The sequence below is a fragment of the Colius striatus genome, chromosome 3 (assembly GCF_028858725.1).
Source record: "Colius striatus isolate bColStr4 chromosome 3, bColStr4.1.hap1, whole genome shotgun sequence".
NCBI classification, from domain to species: domain Eukaryota; kingdom Metazoa; phylum Chordata; class Aves; order Coliiformes; family Coliidae; genus Colius; species Colius striatus.
The window spans coordinates 1,485,682-1,502,853 of record NC_084761.1 but is presented as its reverse complement, the minus strand read 5'-3'; the positions used below and the strand labels follow the sequence as shown (position 1 = coordinate 1,502,853).

Genomic DNA, 17,172 nt, shown 5'->3' with positions numbered 1-17,172 from the left:
CACTTCTACCCTGAAGAATTCATTCACTAATTCCTCAACTAGCTGCAGTTCCAGGTGGCAGATGGAGTGTGGTAACTGCTGAGGTGCAGCCAGACAGACCCTTCCCTCATCATCCAGCCAGGAGCAGGGAAGAACCCACCACTATTGTTGCTCTGTGCCCTTTCTGCTTTCAGCCCCATGAAATGAAAACCCATTCACATGGGTGGTTCCTGAGTTCTGCCACAGCCTGGGGAAGGCTCCCCTGTGTTGCTGGCAGGGAGAGCCATGCCACAGGCTGTGTGGAACAGGGGCTCTGGCAGGGGGAAGGACTGAGGCAGAGCTCACCGTGTGGAAGTCCTGCCCTTGGACATAGTGTGCCAGCAGGAAGCCCAGGACATGGCCGTGGCGCAGGGCACTCTCCAAGTCCTGCTCAGCCAGGAGCAGTTCACACTGTCTCACTGCTTCCTCGGGGTCCTCAGGGTAAACTCTAGGAGAGAGCAACAGGCAGCTTGTCAGCAGGCTGAGGAGAGGCTCCATGTCCCTGGAGCACAGGGCAGAGTGCTGTGGCAGGCTCTTGGACCCCGCAGTGCCAGGGCACTCGCTGCCTTTCAGCTCCCCTTTCCACCCCTAATGGAGCAGCACTTCAAAAGCCACACAGTGGTTTCCCTGCTAGAAACATTTAACAGCAGCTTTTAGAAGGGAAGCTGCTGGTGCTGGCAAGCCCTCCTGTCCCCAGGGGCTGCTCCCTCGCTCCGAGCCCCGCAGCTCACCTCCGAGCCTGGACGAAGCGCTTGATGAGGCTCATCCTGCTCTGCAGCTGGGCCAGTTTGCTCTCCTGTTCCACGGGGTTTCTGGGCTTTGCTTTTGAAAGACACTTGTAAGCTTCTGCCAGCGCTCCTTGGGCCTTCTCATAGTTCTCATACTCATCAATTTCCACCTGCCAGGGGAGGAGAGGAGCTGAACGTCCCGCCCGGAGCCAGGCAAGCGAAGCCCCGTGGCAGCAGCGGCCGTACCTGGGCACATGCATCGTAGAAACCTGCCAGCAGGTCCAGGGCCTTTCCTTTGGTGTAGAAGCTGATGATGTTCTTCATAATCTCAGGCTCCTTCTGCCAGTCCAGTGACTGGAGGTAGTTGGCTGCCATGATGTAAATCTCCCTCTGTCTGGACACCCCGGCAAAGAAGACGATTTTCTCGGTGTCGCCGGATTTCAGCAGCGCCCTCATAGCCTGGAGAAGGACAAGGGGGGGCACAGGGGGGAAAGCATCACTGGGAATGCAAAGCCAAGTCGTGCTCAGGTGTCTCAGAAGCCCCAGCTGCTCGGGCTAACTGCAGGAAGGCTCTTCCAAGAGCTTCTCAGAACACCCTTGCCATGAGAAACCTTAGGGAGGTCACAGGCTCATCCCCTTTAGCTTTTATTGTCCCCTCTGTGTCCAGGCTGACCTTTAGCTTGTTTCCTGCCTGTGTGTATTTCTTGGTGGCCATGTGGTAGCTGCCTTGTCTCATGCAGCAATCAGCAATTTGCTCCAGCAGCTCTCGCCGAGACTCCTCGGACAGCTCAGGCGAGTCCTTCCCCACCGTCATCTTCTCAGCCATGTCCTCTGTGATGGGCAGGTTCTGCCTCAGGCACAGCTGCAGAGCTTCGTGGTACTAAGGGAAGGGAGAAAGCAAGGACATGGTGAAAACACTGCAGTGCTGCTTCTCCTTGCTGTGGTGGGACCTAGGGCTGCTCTGCTCTGTGAGGGTTGTGCCCTTCAGCGTGCTGCATCAGCTCCTCTCCCAGGACACACGCTCTCGTTTTCCCCCCTGGGAGCTGTTTGAAGCCCCATGAAATGAAAACTCTTTAACATGGGTTGTTCCTGAGATCTGCCACAGCCTGAGGAAGGCTCCTCTGCCTTCTGCCTCTCCAGGAAGACACTGGTTCCTCACCTGCTCTCAGAGGACACCGAGACAAGAGATCAATGCATTTTATCTCCTTGGATGTGACCTTCTCAGGGACCAGAGACACACTCCTTAGGCCTGGAGATGCTGTTCAGCTTCTCAGCAAGTACCAGTCAAACCAATACAAGCAGATGAAAGAGCTTTGTTAAATCATTTGCTGTTTCCCATATGGGGACAAATCCTGAGCAGGGCCTGCAAGAGCTTTTAGGCCAAAAGGCTGCTGTACCCTTGCATGGATGCAGGAAGCCAGAGGAGCTCATTGCAGAGGAGGAGGCACAGGACTGTCCAGGTTCAGGTGTGAAATGACACCTTGCTGACACTGGTGCTGTCACAGGGGGCTGCACTGGGGCTTTGGGCTGATGAGGTGATAATTTTCCCATCTCCAAACAGGAGGGGTTTTTCTTTTCCTAAGAGACCAAAATCTGCAGGTTTTAAGCTGTAAATAAAACCAAAAGTCAGGGTTCCATTTCTAGAGCTGAGCTGGGAGGTTACCAGCCCCCAATCACTGGCACAAGAGAGTCACAGAGTCCTTTGGGTTGTTAAAGCCCTTGGAGCTGCTGCAGTCCCAGCCCTGCCCTCACCCTGCCCAGCCCAGCACTGACCCACAGCCCTCAGCACCTCAGCTCCACGCCTTTGGGATCCCTCCAGGGCTGGGCACTCCCCCAGCTCCCTGCAGCCTCCTCCCAGGGAGTGTCAGAGAGTGACTGAGTGATCACAGGAGGGAACTTTAACCCTTGCAGATGTCTCTGCAGCCCCATCTCTCCCCACAGCCCCTGCAGCTGTGTGCTGCAGCCCTGGCACACGAGGGGCTGCTCCTTACCCGCCGTGCTGCCAGCAGCAGCTCCACAGCCTTGTCGTACTGAGCGTGCTGCGTGAAGAAATCTGAGCAGCGGCTGAGCAGAGCTGGGTCTGATTTCTCATCCAGCTCTTCAGCAATCAGCTGTAAGGCCCCAAACTGCTGTGTGGCAAAGGCAAGCTCCAGAGCTTTGGAGAAGTGTCCTGCCTGCAGAGACAACAGAGTCCTTAAAGACTGGAAGAAGCACTGCAGAAACAGTGTAGAGAGCCTAGAGTGCCCAGGAAGGCTTCAGCCACCATGAAGGAATGAGTTACCAACAGTGTACACAGTAACATGTGCAGTTGATTTAACCTTCCTCTGCTGTAGGAATCAGAACCATTTGAGTTGGAAAAGCTGGGGAGCAGAGACCACCCCCCATCTCCCTGGGGCTCTCTACAGGGGCTGTACAGAGGATCCCTTCAGCTGACACTGACATTTACCTGCCCAGACATTTACCTTGTGGTACAACATGACAGCTCTGTCCATCTGCTCCCCCTTTTCCTCGTAGTAGCAGGCTGTCTCTAGCATGTCTTCTGGCGAGCTCAGAAGAGCCAGGTTCATCAGCTGATCATCTAAATTGTTCTCCTATTCAAAAGCAAGGACTTGGCTGCAGGTTTGCAGCAGACACATTCTAGAACTGTCTCCTGGCAAACCTGTGGCTTTGCACCATCACACTGGAGCCCATCAGTCTGTGTAAAGCCAACAGCAACCCAAAGCCAGCAGGAACCCAAAGCCTGCAGCAACCCAAAGCCTGCAGCAACCCAAAGCCAACCCCAAACCAAAGCCTGCAGCAACCCAAAGCCAGCAGCAACTTAAAGCCAACAGCAACTCAAAGCCAACCCCAACCCAAAGCCTGCAGCAACCCAAAGCCTGCAGCAACCCAAAGCCAAACCCAACCCAAAGTCAATCCCAGCCCAAAGCCAACCCCAAACCAAAGCCTGCAGCAACCCAAAGCCAGCAGCAACCCAAAGCCAAACCCAACCCAAAGTCAATCCCAACCCAAAGTGAATCCCAGCCCAAAGCCAACCCCAACCCAAAGCCAGCAGCAACCCAAAGCCTGCAGCAACCCAAAGCCAGCAGCAACCCAAAGCCAGCAGCAACCCAAAGCCAGTAGCAACTTAAAGCCAACAGCAACCCAAAGCCAACCCCAACCCAAAGCCTGCAGCAACCCAAAGCTAAACCCAACCCAAAGTCAATCCCAGCCCAAAGCCAACCCAAAACCAAAGCCTGCAGCAACCCAAAGCCAGCAGCAACCCAAAGCCAACCCCAACCCAAAGCCTGCAGCAACCCAAAGCCAGCAGCAACCCAAAGCCAACCCCAACCCAAAGCCTGCAGCAACCCAAAGCCTCCAGCAACCCAAAGCCTCCAGCAAGTCAAAGCCAAAGCCAAGGCCAAGCCCCGGGCAGCCCCAGCCGCACCGCAGCCGTCTCAGGGATGCCAAGCCACACAGGGCTCCTGTCCCTGCACGTGCAGCGGGGCTGGGTGTGCCCAGGGCAGTGCTGTGTGGGGCTGTACCTTGCACAGGCGGATGGCGTTGTTGTAGGCCTGTGCCCGGCTGTAGAAGTGCACAGCCTGCTTCACCTGGTCCTGGCTCTCGTACTGACGGGCCAGGTGATACGACGCTGCCCAGTTGCCCGTCTCGTTGGCTATTTCGGCAGCCTGCAAAGGAAACCCTGCAGCTTTGGCTGGTGCCCAGCCCCAGCCCAGCAGAGCTCCCTGGGGGCACAGGGGAGCAGGCTGCCTCACCTTCTGAATGTTGCCCTGGAAGCAGAGCACACGGACCAGGGAGAAGTAATCCTCAGCCAGGGTGTAGTACTGGAGTGCAGAGTCCATGTCAGACTGGCTCTCCAGGTACTGTGCCCACCACTTCCACAGGCTCCTGCAAAAGCAACAGTGTTAGTAGCAAGAATTGCCAGAGGCTGCATTTGGCACCCTGGATATCACAGGATCACAAATCATTGTGGTTGGCAAAGCCCTTGAAGCTGCTGCAGACCCAGCCCTGCCCTCACCCTGCCCAGCCCAGCACTGACCCACAGCCCTCAGCCCCTCAGCCCCACGCCTTTGGGATCCCTCCAGGGCTGGGCACTGCCCCAGCTCCCTGGGCAGCCTGGCACAGGGGCTCACACCCCTCTCAGGGAAACAGTTGTGCCTCAGCTCCAGCCTCAGCCTCCCCTGGGGCAGCTGCAGCCCATTGCCTCTTGTCCTGTCATTGCTGCCTGGGGAGCAGAGCCCGACCCCCAGCTCCCTGCAGCCTCCTGGCAGGGAGTGTCAGAGAGTGCTGCTGGCTGCCCTCAGCCTCCTCTTCTCCAGGCTCAGCACCCCCATTCCCTCAGCCCCTCCCCAGCCCCTTGTGCTCCAGCCCCTTCCCCAGCTGCAGCCCCTCAGTGTCCCTGTGGCAGTGGGTGAGGGGCCCAGCACTGAGCACAGCCCTGGAGCTGCAGCCTCCCCAGGGCCCAGCACAGGGGACAATCCCTGCCCTGCTCCTGCTGCCACCCCAGTGCTGATCCAGGCCAGGAAGCCCTTTGCTTCTTGCCCCCCTGATGATGAGCTCAAGACTAGGATGAGCAGCGTTCAAAGCTCTGCTCTGTGAGGGAGCTCAGCCTGGACAGCTGAGGGAGCAGCTCTGGAGCGAGCCAGAGGATCACAATGGGGAAGGTAGGGAATGAGCTGGCAGCTGGGAGGCTTTCTGCTCCTCCTGCCCTGCTCTCCTCACACGTATTTCAGACCTGGCAGTTCCCCTTTGGGAGAAGGAACAAGCACAGAGCACTGACTTGTCTTTCATCTTGTTGACGTAGGTCTCCAGGGCTTGTAGGTCTTCAGAGAGCATCCGGGGCACCTCGAACCTGTGTGTGTCAGACTTCTCATAGCTGTGGAGGAGAACACCTGGATGTGAGATGATCACCTTCCTTTTGGCTCTGTCCTGTGTAACAGCCCCACTGAATGCTGGTGCACAGCCACAGTGACAAGACTGGTAACACATCCACTGAGAGTCCAGCCTGGGTCTGATTGGGGAGCCACTGCAACCACAGGACAACAAATCCCTTAAAAGTGGGATCCCAGGAGCTCCCCAAACACCAGGCACTGCCTGGAAAGGCTGTGGGAGCCTCATGCCAGCAGGTCCCACTGTCAGTCAGTCCCCTTCCCACTCCTGGGGGGTCTCTGTGCCTCTGCCACCTCCCACCATCAGTCCATCACCTCCCTGCATCAGCTGCATCGCTCTGATCCTGTCACAGCTCTCCCCTCGGTCCCTACACGAGTCACATCACCGTTTGCTGAGGCTTCACCCAGTAAAGCAACGTTTCCAACCACAAACCCAGCCCAGGAGAGACGCCTCAGCGGGGGCTCAGCACCCACAGCAGGGGCCGAGGTGCCAGCAGCACCCAGCTCAGGCCGAGTTCTGCACAGCACCTGCGTCTGGGACTCTGGGGACAAGTGCCAAAGGGGACAGTGGTCACACAGAGCCCAGCAGCCACCGTGCTGGGGCTGGAGGGAGGGGAAAGGCCTCACTGTGCCAGCGCCAGGCCCCGCTCGCCGGCCGCCTCCAGGTGCCGAGCGTAGCTGTGGTGGGTGTTGCGGAGGTGGACGCGGTCGTGAGCCTCTGCGCTCTCCACGGCCTTCTGCCACTGGTTGGACGCCTGGTACAGCTTGGTGAGCAGGTCATAGCGTTTGCAGGAGCTGTACAGCCGCTCAGCATCCTCCTGCAAGGACAGCACAGGCCACTGAGCCTCGGGGCACGTCATGGAGTCACGGAGGGGCAGAGCTCCCCTCACAGCCCTCAGCACCTCAGCTCCACGCCTTTGGGGTCCCTCCAGGGCTGGGCACTCCCCCAGCTCCCTGGGCAGCCTGGCACAGGGCTCACACCCCTCTCAGGGAAACAGTTGTGCCTCAGCTCCAGCCTCAGCCTCCCCTGGGGCAGCTGCAGCCCATTGCCTCTTGTCCTGTCATTGCTGCCTGGGGAGCAGAGCCCGACCCCCAGCTCCCTGCAGCCTCCTGGCAGGGAGTGTCAGAGAGTGCTGCTGGCTGCCCTCAGCCTCCTCCAGGCTCAGCACCCCCATTCCCTCAGCCCCTCCCCAGCACCCTTGTGCTCCAGCCCCTTCCCCAGCTCCAGCCACGCTCCAGTGTCCCTCTGTCCCCCCACACCGAACACAACCCTGGAGCTGCAGCCTCCCATTGGAGCAGGCCATTGGGACACAACTCAAGCAGCAATCATTCAGGCAGGGAGTGAAGCAACCAAACCTCCAGGGCCTGGAATAGCACGTTACTGGGAAACAGGATGTTTATGTGACAACAAGGAAAAGGCTCAGATCCTGACATTGACTGTACGGTACCAACTGGGAGGGACACCAAGGAACCATCAACAATGCAGCATCCCCACCAAGAGCATCAGCTGGGGAAGGGGAGATGTGCTCACAGGGAGGGCAACAGCCCCACTGCCCACCCTGGGCACGAGGGCTTTGGGTAAGAAGGGCCAGGGCACAGCAGGCATGAGGAGGGGGAGATGCTGCTGGTGGCTTTGCTGAGGTGCCTCCCTGGGAACCAATGGTGTCAGCTGAAGACAGAATTAGAACAGGAGGAGTGTGGTGATGCTGAAGCAGGGGTGAGCCAGCTTGGAGCTCTCATTTGTGTGCTGTGAGAGGTGCTCCCTGCTGTGGAAGGGGCATTTTCCTGCTCCACCCAGCTGCTCTCCAGCCCTGCTCTATATTTAGTCCGTTGGGATGATCTGTCCAAGACAGAAAAATAGCTTCTGTCTCTTATTGTTTCAAATTCCAAAGAAAAAAGGAGAGAAGGCAGAGAAGGAAAGTGCCTGCCCTGTGCTGCTGAGAGGGAAACCCCCACAGAATGTCATTCCTTCTGCTGCAGGGCCCCCTCCACCTCTCCAAAGAGACCTGAACAACCCAAAGGAGGACTATTGGCACCTTCCAGCCTCGCAGCTTTCTCTCTCAGGAAGCTTTTCACTTCTTCACTTCAACTCAGAACAGTCTCCCCCTCTCTCTGTAGCATTTACACTCATGACTTACAGATAGCTGAACACCTTTTTAAGCCAAACCCTAATTATTCAGCTCTCCTGAAGGTTTCCCTGGCTGCTGAAATCTTTCCAAGAGCCTCACAGTTTACACTGATTCCTCTGAACTCTTTCCAGTTCATCAACTCTTTTTTTTCCCCTGGTAATTAGATACTTAAGGGTGGAAGTCAAAGTCCCAGCTGTAGCTGCAACCAGAAGTTATGGAATCAAGACAGAAGTCATTGAAACCAGCCCTGGGATGTGATGTCTCCTCACACAGCCCCAGGGAAGTTACTGCTCCCAGACTGGAAATGCAGGTGGCTGTAGTGGAGCAGCATCCCTGGGGCAGCACAGCAGCCAGTGGCACTGCCCAGAGCTCTCCAGCTCAGCAGCTGACATCAAGTTTGCCTGAATTGCTAAAATGCCTGAAGGCAGCCCTGGCTGTCTGGCAGAACACAACTTTAGCCCTTCACTGTACACACACCCCAACATGGAACTTGGGGTTCCCATTTGGGCCCTAAAGTCTGTTGAAACATTTTAGCTGGAATGCTGCAAAGCACAGAATCACAGAGTCATGGGATGGTGGGGGCTGGAAGGGTCCTGCAGAGCTGCTGCAGCCCCAGCCCCTGCTCCAGCAGCTTCCCCTGGCTCAGGGGCACAGGAACGTGTCCAGCTGGGGTTGGAAACCTCCTGAGCAGGAGCCTCCACACCCTCCCTGGGCAGCCTGGGCCAGGGCTCCCTCACCTCAGCACCAAAGGAGCTTCTCCTCCTGTGCCAGGGGAACTGTTTGTGTCCCAGCTGATGTCCATCACCCCTTGTCCTGTCCCTGGGCACCACAGAACAAAGTGTCCCCCATCCTGCTGACACCCACCCTTTAGGCACTTGTCAGTGCTGCTGAGGTGCCCCTGAGCTCAGGCTTCTCTTCTCCAGGCTGAACAGCCCCAGGGCTGCAGCCTTTCCTCCTCACACACATGTTCCATCCCCTCAGCACCTTGGTGTCCCTGCACTGGCCTCTCTGCAGCAGTTCCCTGTCTCTCCTGAGCTGGGGAGCCCAGAGCTGGCCACAGGACTCCAGCTGAGGCCTCAGCAGGGCAGAGCAGAGGCAGCAGAACCTCCCTCCCCCTGCTGCCCACACTCTGCTGGATGCAAAATAACGGCCAGAACTACCCCCCATCCCTCTCTGGATCCCTGGCAGTAAGGCTTCACTTCCCTCCAAGGTTTCTGCATCTTGCAATGACAAAAGCCACGCTCAGCATCTCATTTGTGCCCCTGGTTGCCCGGGGTGGGCAGTTTACCAGCATGCCCAGCTGAATGGCCAGCACAGCCACCCTGGCCTCCTGCTCCGGCTCCTGCTCGGCCTCCCGCAGTGCCTTGGCTCCCCTGGCGTGGCCCATGTTCCCCAGGCAGATCCTGGCAACGTCCAGCCGCTGGGTCTTCACACACATGCGAGCCATGTTCTCCCAGACAGCCTCTCTGTGACACAGGGGGAAGGAGAGGAGAGGTGTCAGGGGCATCTTTCAGGTGAGGGAGCAGAAGGATGTGATAGGGAAAGCCATTAGTACGTTGGACACTTGGTGCATGCAACAAAGAGACTCCAGCTACAGAATCACAATGGTAGGGGTTGGAAGGGACCTGCAGAGCTCATCCAGTCCAACCCCCACAGCTGCTGTGTAAAGAGTGAAGAGGAACAGAAACAGACATAAAGGTGAGTTCTGGAGCTGAGTGTCCAGACAGGAAATGTTGCAGGTTTTGTTTTACACCAATGTCTAAACCAAAGCACTTTTGCACATACCTGAGCATTTACCATGCACACATCACACAGCCCCAGCATGGTGGGGGCTGGCAGGGCCCTGCAGAGCTGCTGCAGCCCCTGCTCCAGCAGCTTCCCCTGGCTCAGGGGCACAGGAACGTGTCCAGCTGGGGTTGGAAACCTCCTGAGCAGGAGCCTCCACACCCTCCCTGGGCAGCCTGGGCCAGGGCTCCCTCACCTCAGCACCAAAGGAGCTTCTCCTCCTGTGCCAGGGGAACTGTTTGTGTCCCAGCTGATGTCCATCACCCCTTGTCCTGTCCCTGGGCACCACAGAACAAAGTGTCCCCCATCCTGCTGACACCCAGCCTTTAGGTACTTGTCAGTGCTGCTGAGGTGCCCCTGAGCTCAGGCTTCTCTCCTCCAGGCTGAACAGCCCCAGCTCTACCCATCCCCACGGTTCCTGCTGTGGCTGCAGCACACAGACACAACCCTCCCACCTCCGTGCTCAGGAGCCAAAAGAAAACCGAGGAGAAAGCTTTGCAGCCCAAAGCCTTCCCGTGGCAGCCTGCACGGCCTGACAGAGCCCAGCAGCAGCCTCACTCAGGAGCAGGCAGTGAAACAACAGGCCAGGTATCAGGGTCTGACTTAACACCTGCAGAAGAAATGGCACAAAGAGCAGCTGTGCCATGCTCAGGGTGGCAGCTCCCCAGGGCTCCGAGCTGCACGTAGCACATCCCTGATGTGGGCTCACAGGGAGGGGTGCTGGGACTGTGCTGGCATTTGGGGCTCCTCAAAATAAAGCACAACCTGTCTGACTACCAGAGACCACGGTCACTCAAAACGGGGGCTCCAGCCAGAGAAGCTGAGCAGAGGCACAGTCCCACCAGGTCCCAGCCACATCAGAGCACAAAGAACCTGAGTGGCAAAAGCAAGGAGAGAAGAGGGAAGAAGCACAGAGTTGGATGACACTTCAGGTCCTGCATCTGCAAACAAACCCTCTTCCAGTTCTCCTCTGATTGGAATGTCTTTCCCTTTCGCAGTGGCTGCCCTGCACAAGGAGGGGAAAGTGACTAACTGGGAGCAGCGCAGCAGCCGAGGCAGGACGTGCTGCCAGACACACAGAGCAAGGCACGGGGCAAAAAGCCTTTCCCAGTTCACTCTGCAACTGGGGCAGCTTTTAACTGCCACTGTGACAGCTCAAAGTCTGCAGGTAGTGACCAATGGCACTGCTGATGTGGCTCATTAAGGCCAAACATGTGGAGACAGAACTTACACAGTAGAGAGAAAACGAAATAGGCTCAGGAGGGACAAAGCAGGGGCACAGCTCAGACACTTGGGAGGTTTTGGCTGCTTAGAAACACAACAGTGTGTGTCTGAGCACTGTACTCAACTGCTTCCACCTGCACATCCCCACTGCTTCAAACACAGCCTCCTCCCCTGCTCTGCTCCCACATGTCCCTGGAGGCCAAAACGGACCCCTGAGACAGAGCAGAGGGATTTCTGAGCAGGAAAAGCCTGTTCAGAGCAGAAAGCTCAGCACTAAATCCTTGCCAGCCTGTCTGGGCATCGCTGCTCAGCACGGAGGCGCTGGCCTGTGCCAGCCCGAGCTCTGACCTCCCCCAGCACTGAAGCTGGAGTTGGTTTATTTATTCCAGCCACTGCTGGAGTCTGGGACTGCAAAAGGCAGGAAAAAGTCCTTTAAAGAACATATAGGTTGTGTTCACAGAATCATGGAATGGTGGGGGCTGGCAGGGCCCTGCAGAGCTGCCCCAGCCCCAGCCCCTGCTCCAGCAGCTTCCCCTGGCTCAGGGGCACAGGAACGTGTCCAGCTGGGGTTGGAAACCTCCTGAGCAGGAGCCTCCACACCCTCCCTGGGCAGCCTGGGCCAGGGCTCCCTCACCTCAGCACCAAAGGAGCTTCTCCTCCTGTGCCAGGGGAACTGTTTGTGTCCCAGCTGATGTCCATCACCCCTTGTCCCTGGGCACCCCCTAACAAACACTGGCCCCATCCTGCTGACACCCACCCTTTAGGGACTGAGCAGCATTGCTGAGGTGCCCCTGAGCTCAGGCTTCTCCTCTCCAGCCTGAACAGCCCCAGGGCTGCAGCCTTTCCTCCTCACACACATGTTCCATCCCCTCAGCACCTTGGTGTCCCTGCACTGGCCTCTCTGCAGCAGTTCCCTGTCTCTCTGGGGCTGTGGAGCCCAGAACTGGCCACAGGACTCCAGCTGAGGCCTCAGCAGGGCAGAGCAGAGGGGCAGCAGAACACCCCTGACCTTCTGCCCACACTCTTGATGCCCCCAGATGCCCCTGACCTTCTGGCCCACAAAGGCACACACACAACCCCTCTGATCCATGGGGACAGTGAGTTCTGCCACGGCAGATGCCCAGCCCTGTGCCTCACAAGGAGCAGCAGCACCGTGTCCAAGGGCTATGGTGTGTCAGGAGAAGCTGCTGCAGCCGTTTGTCTCTGGCTGAAGGAACTCAGTGTGCTGTGCTTTGTCAAACTGACTTAACAGCAAGTTTATGACAGCAAATCAACATCTTTTTTCTCAGAGCCCTGACAGCTCCCAATTCCCTCAGTGCAACAAGATGAGAGCTCATGGGCTTGAACAGAGGAGCAGATGACAAATCTCATCTAGACTACAGGGAGTGGAGACTTTTGAAAGGAAACAGACCAAATGGTGTTAAGTACAAAGTTAAAAGAGGGCAGAGACACATGGTGGGACTTAGAAGATGCTCCTCATCATCTACTGGCTGCATCATGCTTTCCTGAGTGGCTCCTGCTGACTTCCAAGCTCAGTGGGAGCTGCTGCCCCAGGGGATGCTCTTTGGTTGCTCTCACCCCATGTGCAGCCAGCCCTTGTAGCTCTGCCAAGCACACACAGGACCAACCAGACATACCTGCATCCTGAGGAGCTGGAGCTCTGTCATCCCAGCCCTTCCTCCTGCACTCCAAAGCGCCTGCAGAACCCTCCTGAGAGGCTCCAGCAGCAGGGAGCCACTTGGGCACAGCAAAGGTGGAGGAAGGAGCGTCTGCAGTTGATCTGCTCAGTGTTTGGTTTGCTCTGGCAGGTGCTGCCTTCGTGGCAGCCCCAGCTGGGCAGGTGACCAGCACAGACAGAGCACAGACCAGGACTCAGCACTGTGGTCAAGCCAGACCAAAGGCACTGAATCTGCAAGTGTCCCTGTAGAGCATGGACTTAGCACAGAGACCAAAGAGAGGGGCTAAGAGCAGCTCAGCCATGAAACCTGAAACATTGCCCATGTTCACCCCAGCCCCTGCCCTGAAGGAATGTTTCCTCTCACAGACCTGTCCCTGTGATGCACCACACCGAGGTCTGTGGCTGAATGGGCAGAACCCACAGCCAAACCTGCTCCCTGGTCCCTGCAGAGCTGCCAGGGGGGCTGGTTGTGTCTGGCAGCCGTGTCCCTCATGGGAAGGACGCCCCTCTGACGAGCTACAGCCATGGATCATTTCCATTTTATGACAGAAAACTGTTTCTGCTTTGAGATGGTTCATTTTAGCAGCACACTCCAGGTTCTGCTGCTGAGGTACACCAGGATTTCTGACACAGCAACACACTATTTGCTTGCAAACACCATCTTCACTGCACACATGAGATACTGATTAACAGACTTCACAGCAGCACAGCATCTCAAGGGCTGGAGGGGACCTGCAAAGCTCAGCCAGTGCAACCCCCTGCCAGAGCAGCAGCACCTAGAGCAGGGCACACAGGGACTCATCCAGCTGGGGTGGGATGTCTGCAGAGAAGGAGCCTCCACAGCCCATCTGGGCAGCCCCTGCCAGTGCTCCCTCACCTCAACAGGGAACAACTTTGTCCTTGTGTTGCTTTGGAACCTCTTGTGTTGCAGCTTGTTGCCCCTTGTCCCGTCATTGTCCATCCCTGAGCTCAGCCTGGCTCCAGCCTCCTCACACCCACCCTTGATGGATCTGGAACATGACTGAGCTCACCCCTCAGTCTAATGGCCATTGTATCTTACTGAAAATCTAGGACAGTGGCAGGGTTCCACCACCCTGTGAAAAGCAAAGTGCTTCCCAAAAATCAACTGCTCCACAGCAGACAAAAGGTCTCAGTGTGTGACAGGCACAAGGCGCAGAGCTGGTGACACCCCACACAGCCACCCAGGGCACTGGCACGAGCCGTGTCCCCTGAGAGCAGGGGATGACACAGCAGATCCACACTCCCAGACTGGGGCTGGGACTGATCCACCACAAAGACCAAGAGACCTTTAGCCAGAACCTCAGGGTCACCTCAGCCTGCACAGGCCCCTCCAGGCTGCCCACACCACGGTCAGAGGGCAGAGAACGCCAAACTCTTCCACAGACATTTCCTCTGCAACCAGTTCAGGCCAAAGCACCAAGGTAAGGGGCAGGTTTAGAGAAGAGAACAAGCTGGGAAGCACCAGCAGCACGCTGCCACAGTTGCCTGTGCCTGAGGAAGATCAGCCCCAGCGCTGGGACGGCACAACCTCCCTGGCACAGACTTCCAGCACCAGAGCAAGAGTCCTGCCCATCGCTCTTGCTGTCCCCTGGGCAAATCCACACAGGGCTGCTTAAGGACAAGAAGCAGGAGGTGCAAAGTGGCTTTAACTGTATGGTCCAGAACTTAAGCCCCAAGCAAATCCATGGTTTCTGTCTGCAGAGTTGTTAGTGTAGGGAGAAACATCAAAGCTGTCCCCGTGTCCCTAAAAGGCAGCAGCTCTTCCCTCAGGCCTGGCCCCACTGCCACGTATGAAGAGCCAAGTCATGATCTACCCTGCCCCCAGCTCATGCTCTGGGAATTTCCTGTTCTTCCCCTTCTCCTCCTTCTCTCCCCCCTGGAAAGCTGCTCACATCTGGGCTCCATCAGCCAGAGCAGGGAGCACAACGAAGAGCAGCCGCGGGGCGAGCAGAGCCACGGGCTGAGCCACGGCCTCACCCTGAGCCAGGGGAAGCTGCTTTAGCAGGGGCTGGGCTGCAGCAGCTCTGCAGGGCCCTTCCAGCCCCCATCACTCTGGGATTCGATGGTCCTGACCAGGTGATTCATATGTGATCAGCTTCATAGGCACAAGGTTTGGCAGAGCAGTGGCAGGGCAGGAGCATCACGCTGAGGACCACGATGGCTTGGCTGTGGTCCAGGGAGACAAACTGTGTGACACCCGAGGCCAGCAGGGACAGGAGGCTGATCCTTTAGAAGCACTGTGTAAATGCTGAACACATCTACAGAAAGGGGCACTGACCTTACCTTCAAACCACCACAAAATCAAGAGTGAAAGCATCAAAATTGGTGGCTGAGTCCTGCAGTGCACCAGGAACAACTCAAGGATTCAATACACGGCACCTGATGTGACACAGCTAAAGCACAAGTGATGCCTTCCAATGTACTCACCAGATGCTGGCTGTGCCTGTTCAGTGGGGCCAAAAGCAAAGAAGTAACCAAGTAATACAGGAAAAGCTGCAACAGTTCAGTGAGACTCTTGACAGCATTCATCATATTCACAGCATCAGAGTCACACAGGCTGGAGGGAGCTGCAGAGCCCAGCCAGTGCAACCCCCCTGCCAGAGCAGCAGCACCTAGAGCAGGGCACACAGGGACTCATCCAGCTGGGGTGGAATGTCTCCAGAGAAGGAGCCTCCACAGCCCATCTGGGCAGCCCCTGCCAGTGCTCCCTCACCTCAACAGGGAACAACTTTGTCCTGGTGTTGCTTTGGAACCTCTTGTGTTGCAGCTTGTTGCCCCTTGTCCTGTCATTGTCCATCCCTGAGCACAGCCTGGCTCCAGCCTCCTCACACCCACCTTGATGGATCTGTAACATGACTGAGCTCACTCCTCAGGCTCCTCCAAGCTGCAGAGCCCCAGCTCCCTCAGCCTTTCATCACAAGGCAGATGCTCCACTCCAGCATCTCTGTGGCCCTGCCCTGAACTCTCTCCAGCAGCTCCCTGTCCTTCTGCAACTGAGGGGCCAGAACTGGACACAAGATCCCAGATGTGGGCTCAGCAGGGCAGAGGGGGAGCAGAACCTCTCTGACCTACTGCCCACAGCCCTTCTCTGAGAAATAGCTCAAGGCCTTTTCCAACAATGATGAAAACACTGGGAAGTGCCCACATTATTCCTAACAGCTCTCCCCTGGGAGAAACAACACATTTCACCGAGCACCAAAAGCCTTCAGGACAATACCTGTCACACCACAGCTGGTCTCTCCCAAACTCACCCTGATCAAACCATGGTTCAGTGTGAGCTGTACCAAACTCTTGTGTCCTAAGGAAGACAGTGAGGGCTGCAATCCAACCCACTGCTGCACACCTCTCATCACTGGGCATGAAGGGGATTTTCTCCAGCATCAGAAGGATTCCTGCACTGTTTTGTACCAGAGCACAAGAGCTCTGAGTGAAGACAAGAGAATGTCACTGGCTGGGAACGTGCCAAGCAGAACCATTCAAACTGTGACAAAAATGAGCCATTCTATTCTGAGAAGTCTGGGAAAAGGTACCAGATCCTGGCAAAACTCGTTTCACTTGGTGAGATCACGTGGGGAACTCCCCAGTTTCCCATCTGTGGCTATTGTTAGAGATGAACAGAATGGTAAAATGCATGTACCTGTGAAAGAAGAACTGAAACAAGACTGTGCCCTGCATAAACAGCTGTAAACAGAACTTAACAGGCAGCAGGTGGAGAATGCAACTTGTTACCTGATATCATCTACATGACTGAGATTCTGAAAGGAAAATTGCATCCACACAACTCATTTCTCACCCTGAAAGACCCAAAATGCTTCACGAGGTGCTGTGCAAGTTGCATGGGGTAGTTTAACCCAGCCCTGAGTAGACTCACCCTCTAGCACAGAACAATTAGCAAACACCTACTTCCAGACAGGAGCATCCCCCAGAAACGTTGCCATGGCTAATGCAGCCGTGGTGCCCCTGGGAGTCAGCACAGCTCATCCTGCTGCCCTCCTTGTGCTCTGCAAGCCATGGGCAGGGCTCCCAGCAGCATCAGCACAAGAGGAAACGGGCTGCAGCTGCCCCAGGGGAGGCTGAGGCTGGAGCTGAGGCACAACTGTTTCCCTGAGAGGGGTGTCAGCCCCTGTGCCAGGCTGCCCAGGGAGCTGGGGGAGTGCCCAGCCCTGGGGGGATCCCAAAGGCATGGGGCTGAGGTGCTGAGGGCTGTGGGTCAGTGCTGGGCTGGGCAGGGTGAGGGCAGGGCTGGCACTGCAGCAGCTCCAGGGGCTTTAACAACCAAACAACTCTATGATTCTATGACACTGATGGGACTTCTTGTGCCAACATCTCTGCGTGGCTGGTGAGCTGAGGCTGTGCCTGGTGCTGCAAGGGCTGTGCCAGACTCCTCACTGCTCCCTCTCCAGGCTGCCGACCAGAATGTCACACCTTCACCCCACGGCACGCTCTGCCATGCTACACCTTGTACACGGCTTTTCCAGGTAGGCTCAGGCCAAGGAAGGCCACAAGCACAGGCTGTGAGGTGCACAGCTCTGGGGCCTGATCTGCTGCAGCAGCTGGTGGCAGTGCCAAGCAGCCAACAGCACTGGCAGAGCCAGGCTGTGCAGGAGCCCTCTGCAAACCTCCACGTGCAGGGATGGTTTGAAATGCCCTCGAGCTGCTCTCCCTGCAGCCCCTGCAGCGCCTGTGCCACGGTGCTGGCTCCC

At 56.9% G+C, this 17,172-nt stretch overlaps 2 protein-coding genes across 4 annotated transcripts in view; one reads left to right on the top strand and one right to left on the bottom strand.

Annotated features, from left to right (window-relative positions):
- The window catches only part of TELO2 (telomere maintenance 2), a 43,459-nt gene extending 41,392 nt beyond the window's left edge, over window positions 1–2,067 (top strand). Inside the window, exon 21 of the mRNA XM_061991928.1 lies at window positions 924–2,067. The gene's annotated coding sequence lies outside the window, so the exon portion shown is untranslated. The remainder of the gene's footprint in view (window positions 1–923) is intronic.
- Window positions 1–17,172, bottom strand: part of IFT140 (intraflagellar transport 140) — a 73,866-nt gene that overhangs the window by 692 nt on the left and 56,002 nt on the right. Inside the window, exons 19-29 of one of the 3 annotated variants that reach the window (XM_061994052.1) lie at window positions 9,050–9,227; window positions 6,260–6,450; window positions 5,524–5,619; window positions 4,499–4,631; window positions 4,268–4,411; window positions 3,209–3,337; window positions 2,738–2,920; window positions 1,420–1,626; window positions 993–1,205; window positions 750–916; window positions 325–466 (exon numbers count right to left, since the gene is read on the bottom strand). In XM_061994052.1, coding sequence (XP_061850036.1) covers window positions 325–466; window positions 750–916; window positions 993–1,205; window positions 1,420–1,626; window positions 2,738–2,920; window positions 3,209–3,337; window positions 4,268–4,411; window positions 4,499–4,631; window positions 5,524–5,619; window positions 6,260–6,450; window positions 9,050–9,227 — 1,783 coding nt within the window. Of the gene's footprint in view, window positions 1–324; window positions 467–749; window positions 917–992; window positions 1,206–1,419; window positions 1,627–2,229; window positions 2,354–2,737; window positions 2,921–3,208; window positions 3,338–4,267; window positions 4,412–4,498; window positions 4,632–5,523; window positions 5,620–6,259; window positions 6,451–9,049; window positions 9,228–17,172 lie in introns of those variants that run through there. The other 2 variants (XM_061994053.1, XM_061994055.1) reach the window with 2 other exon arrangements.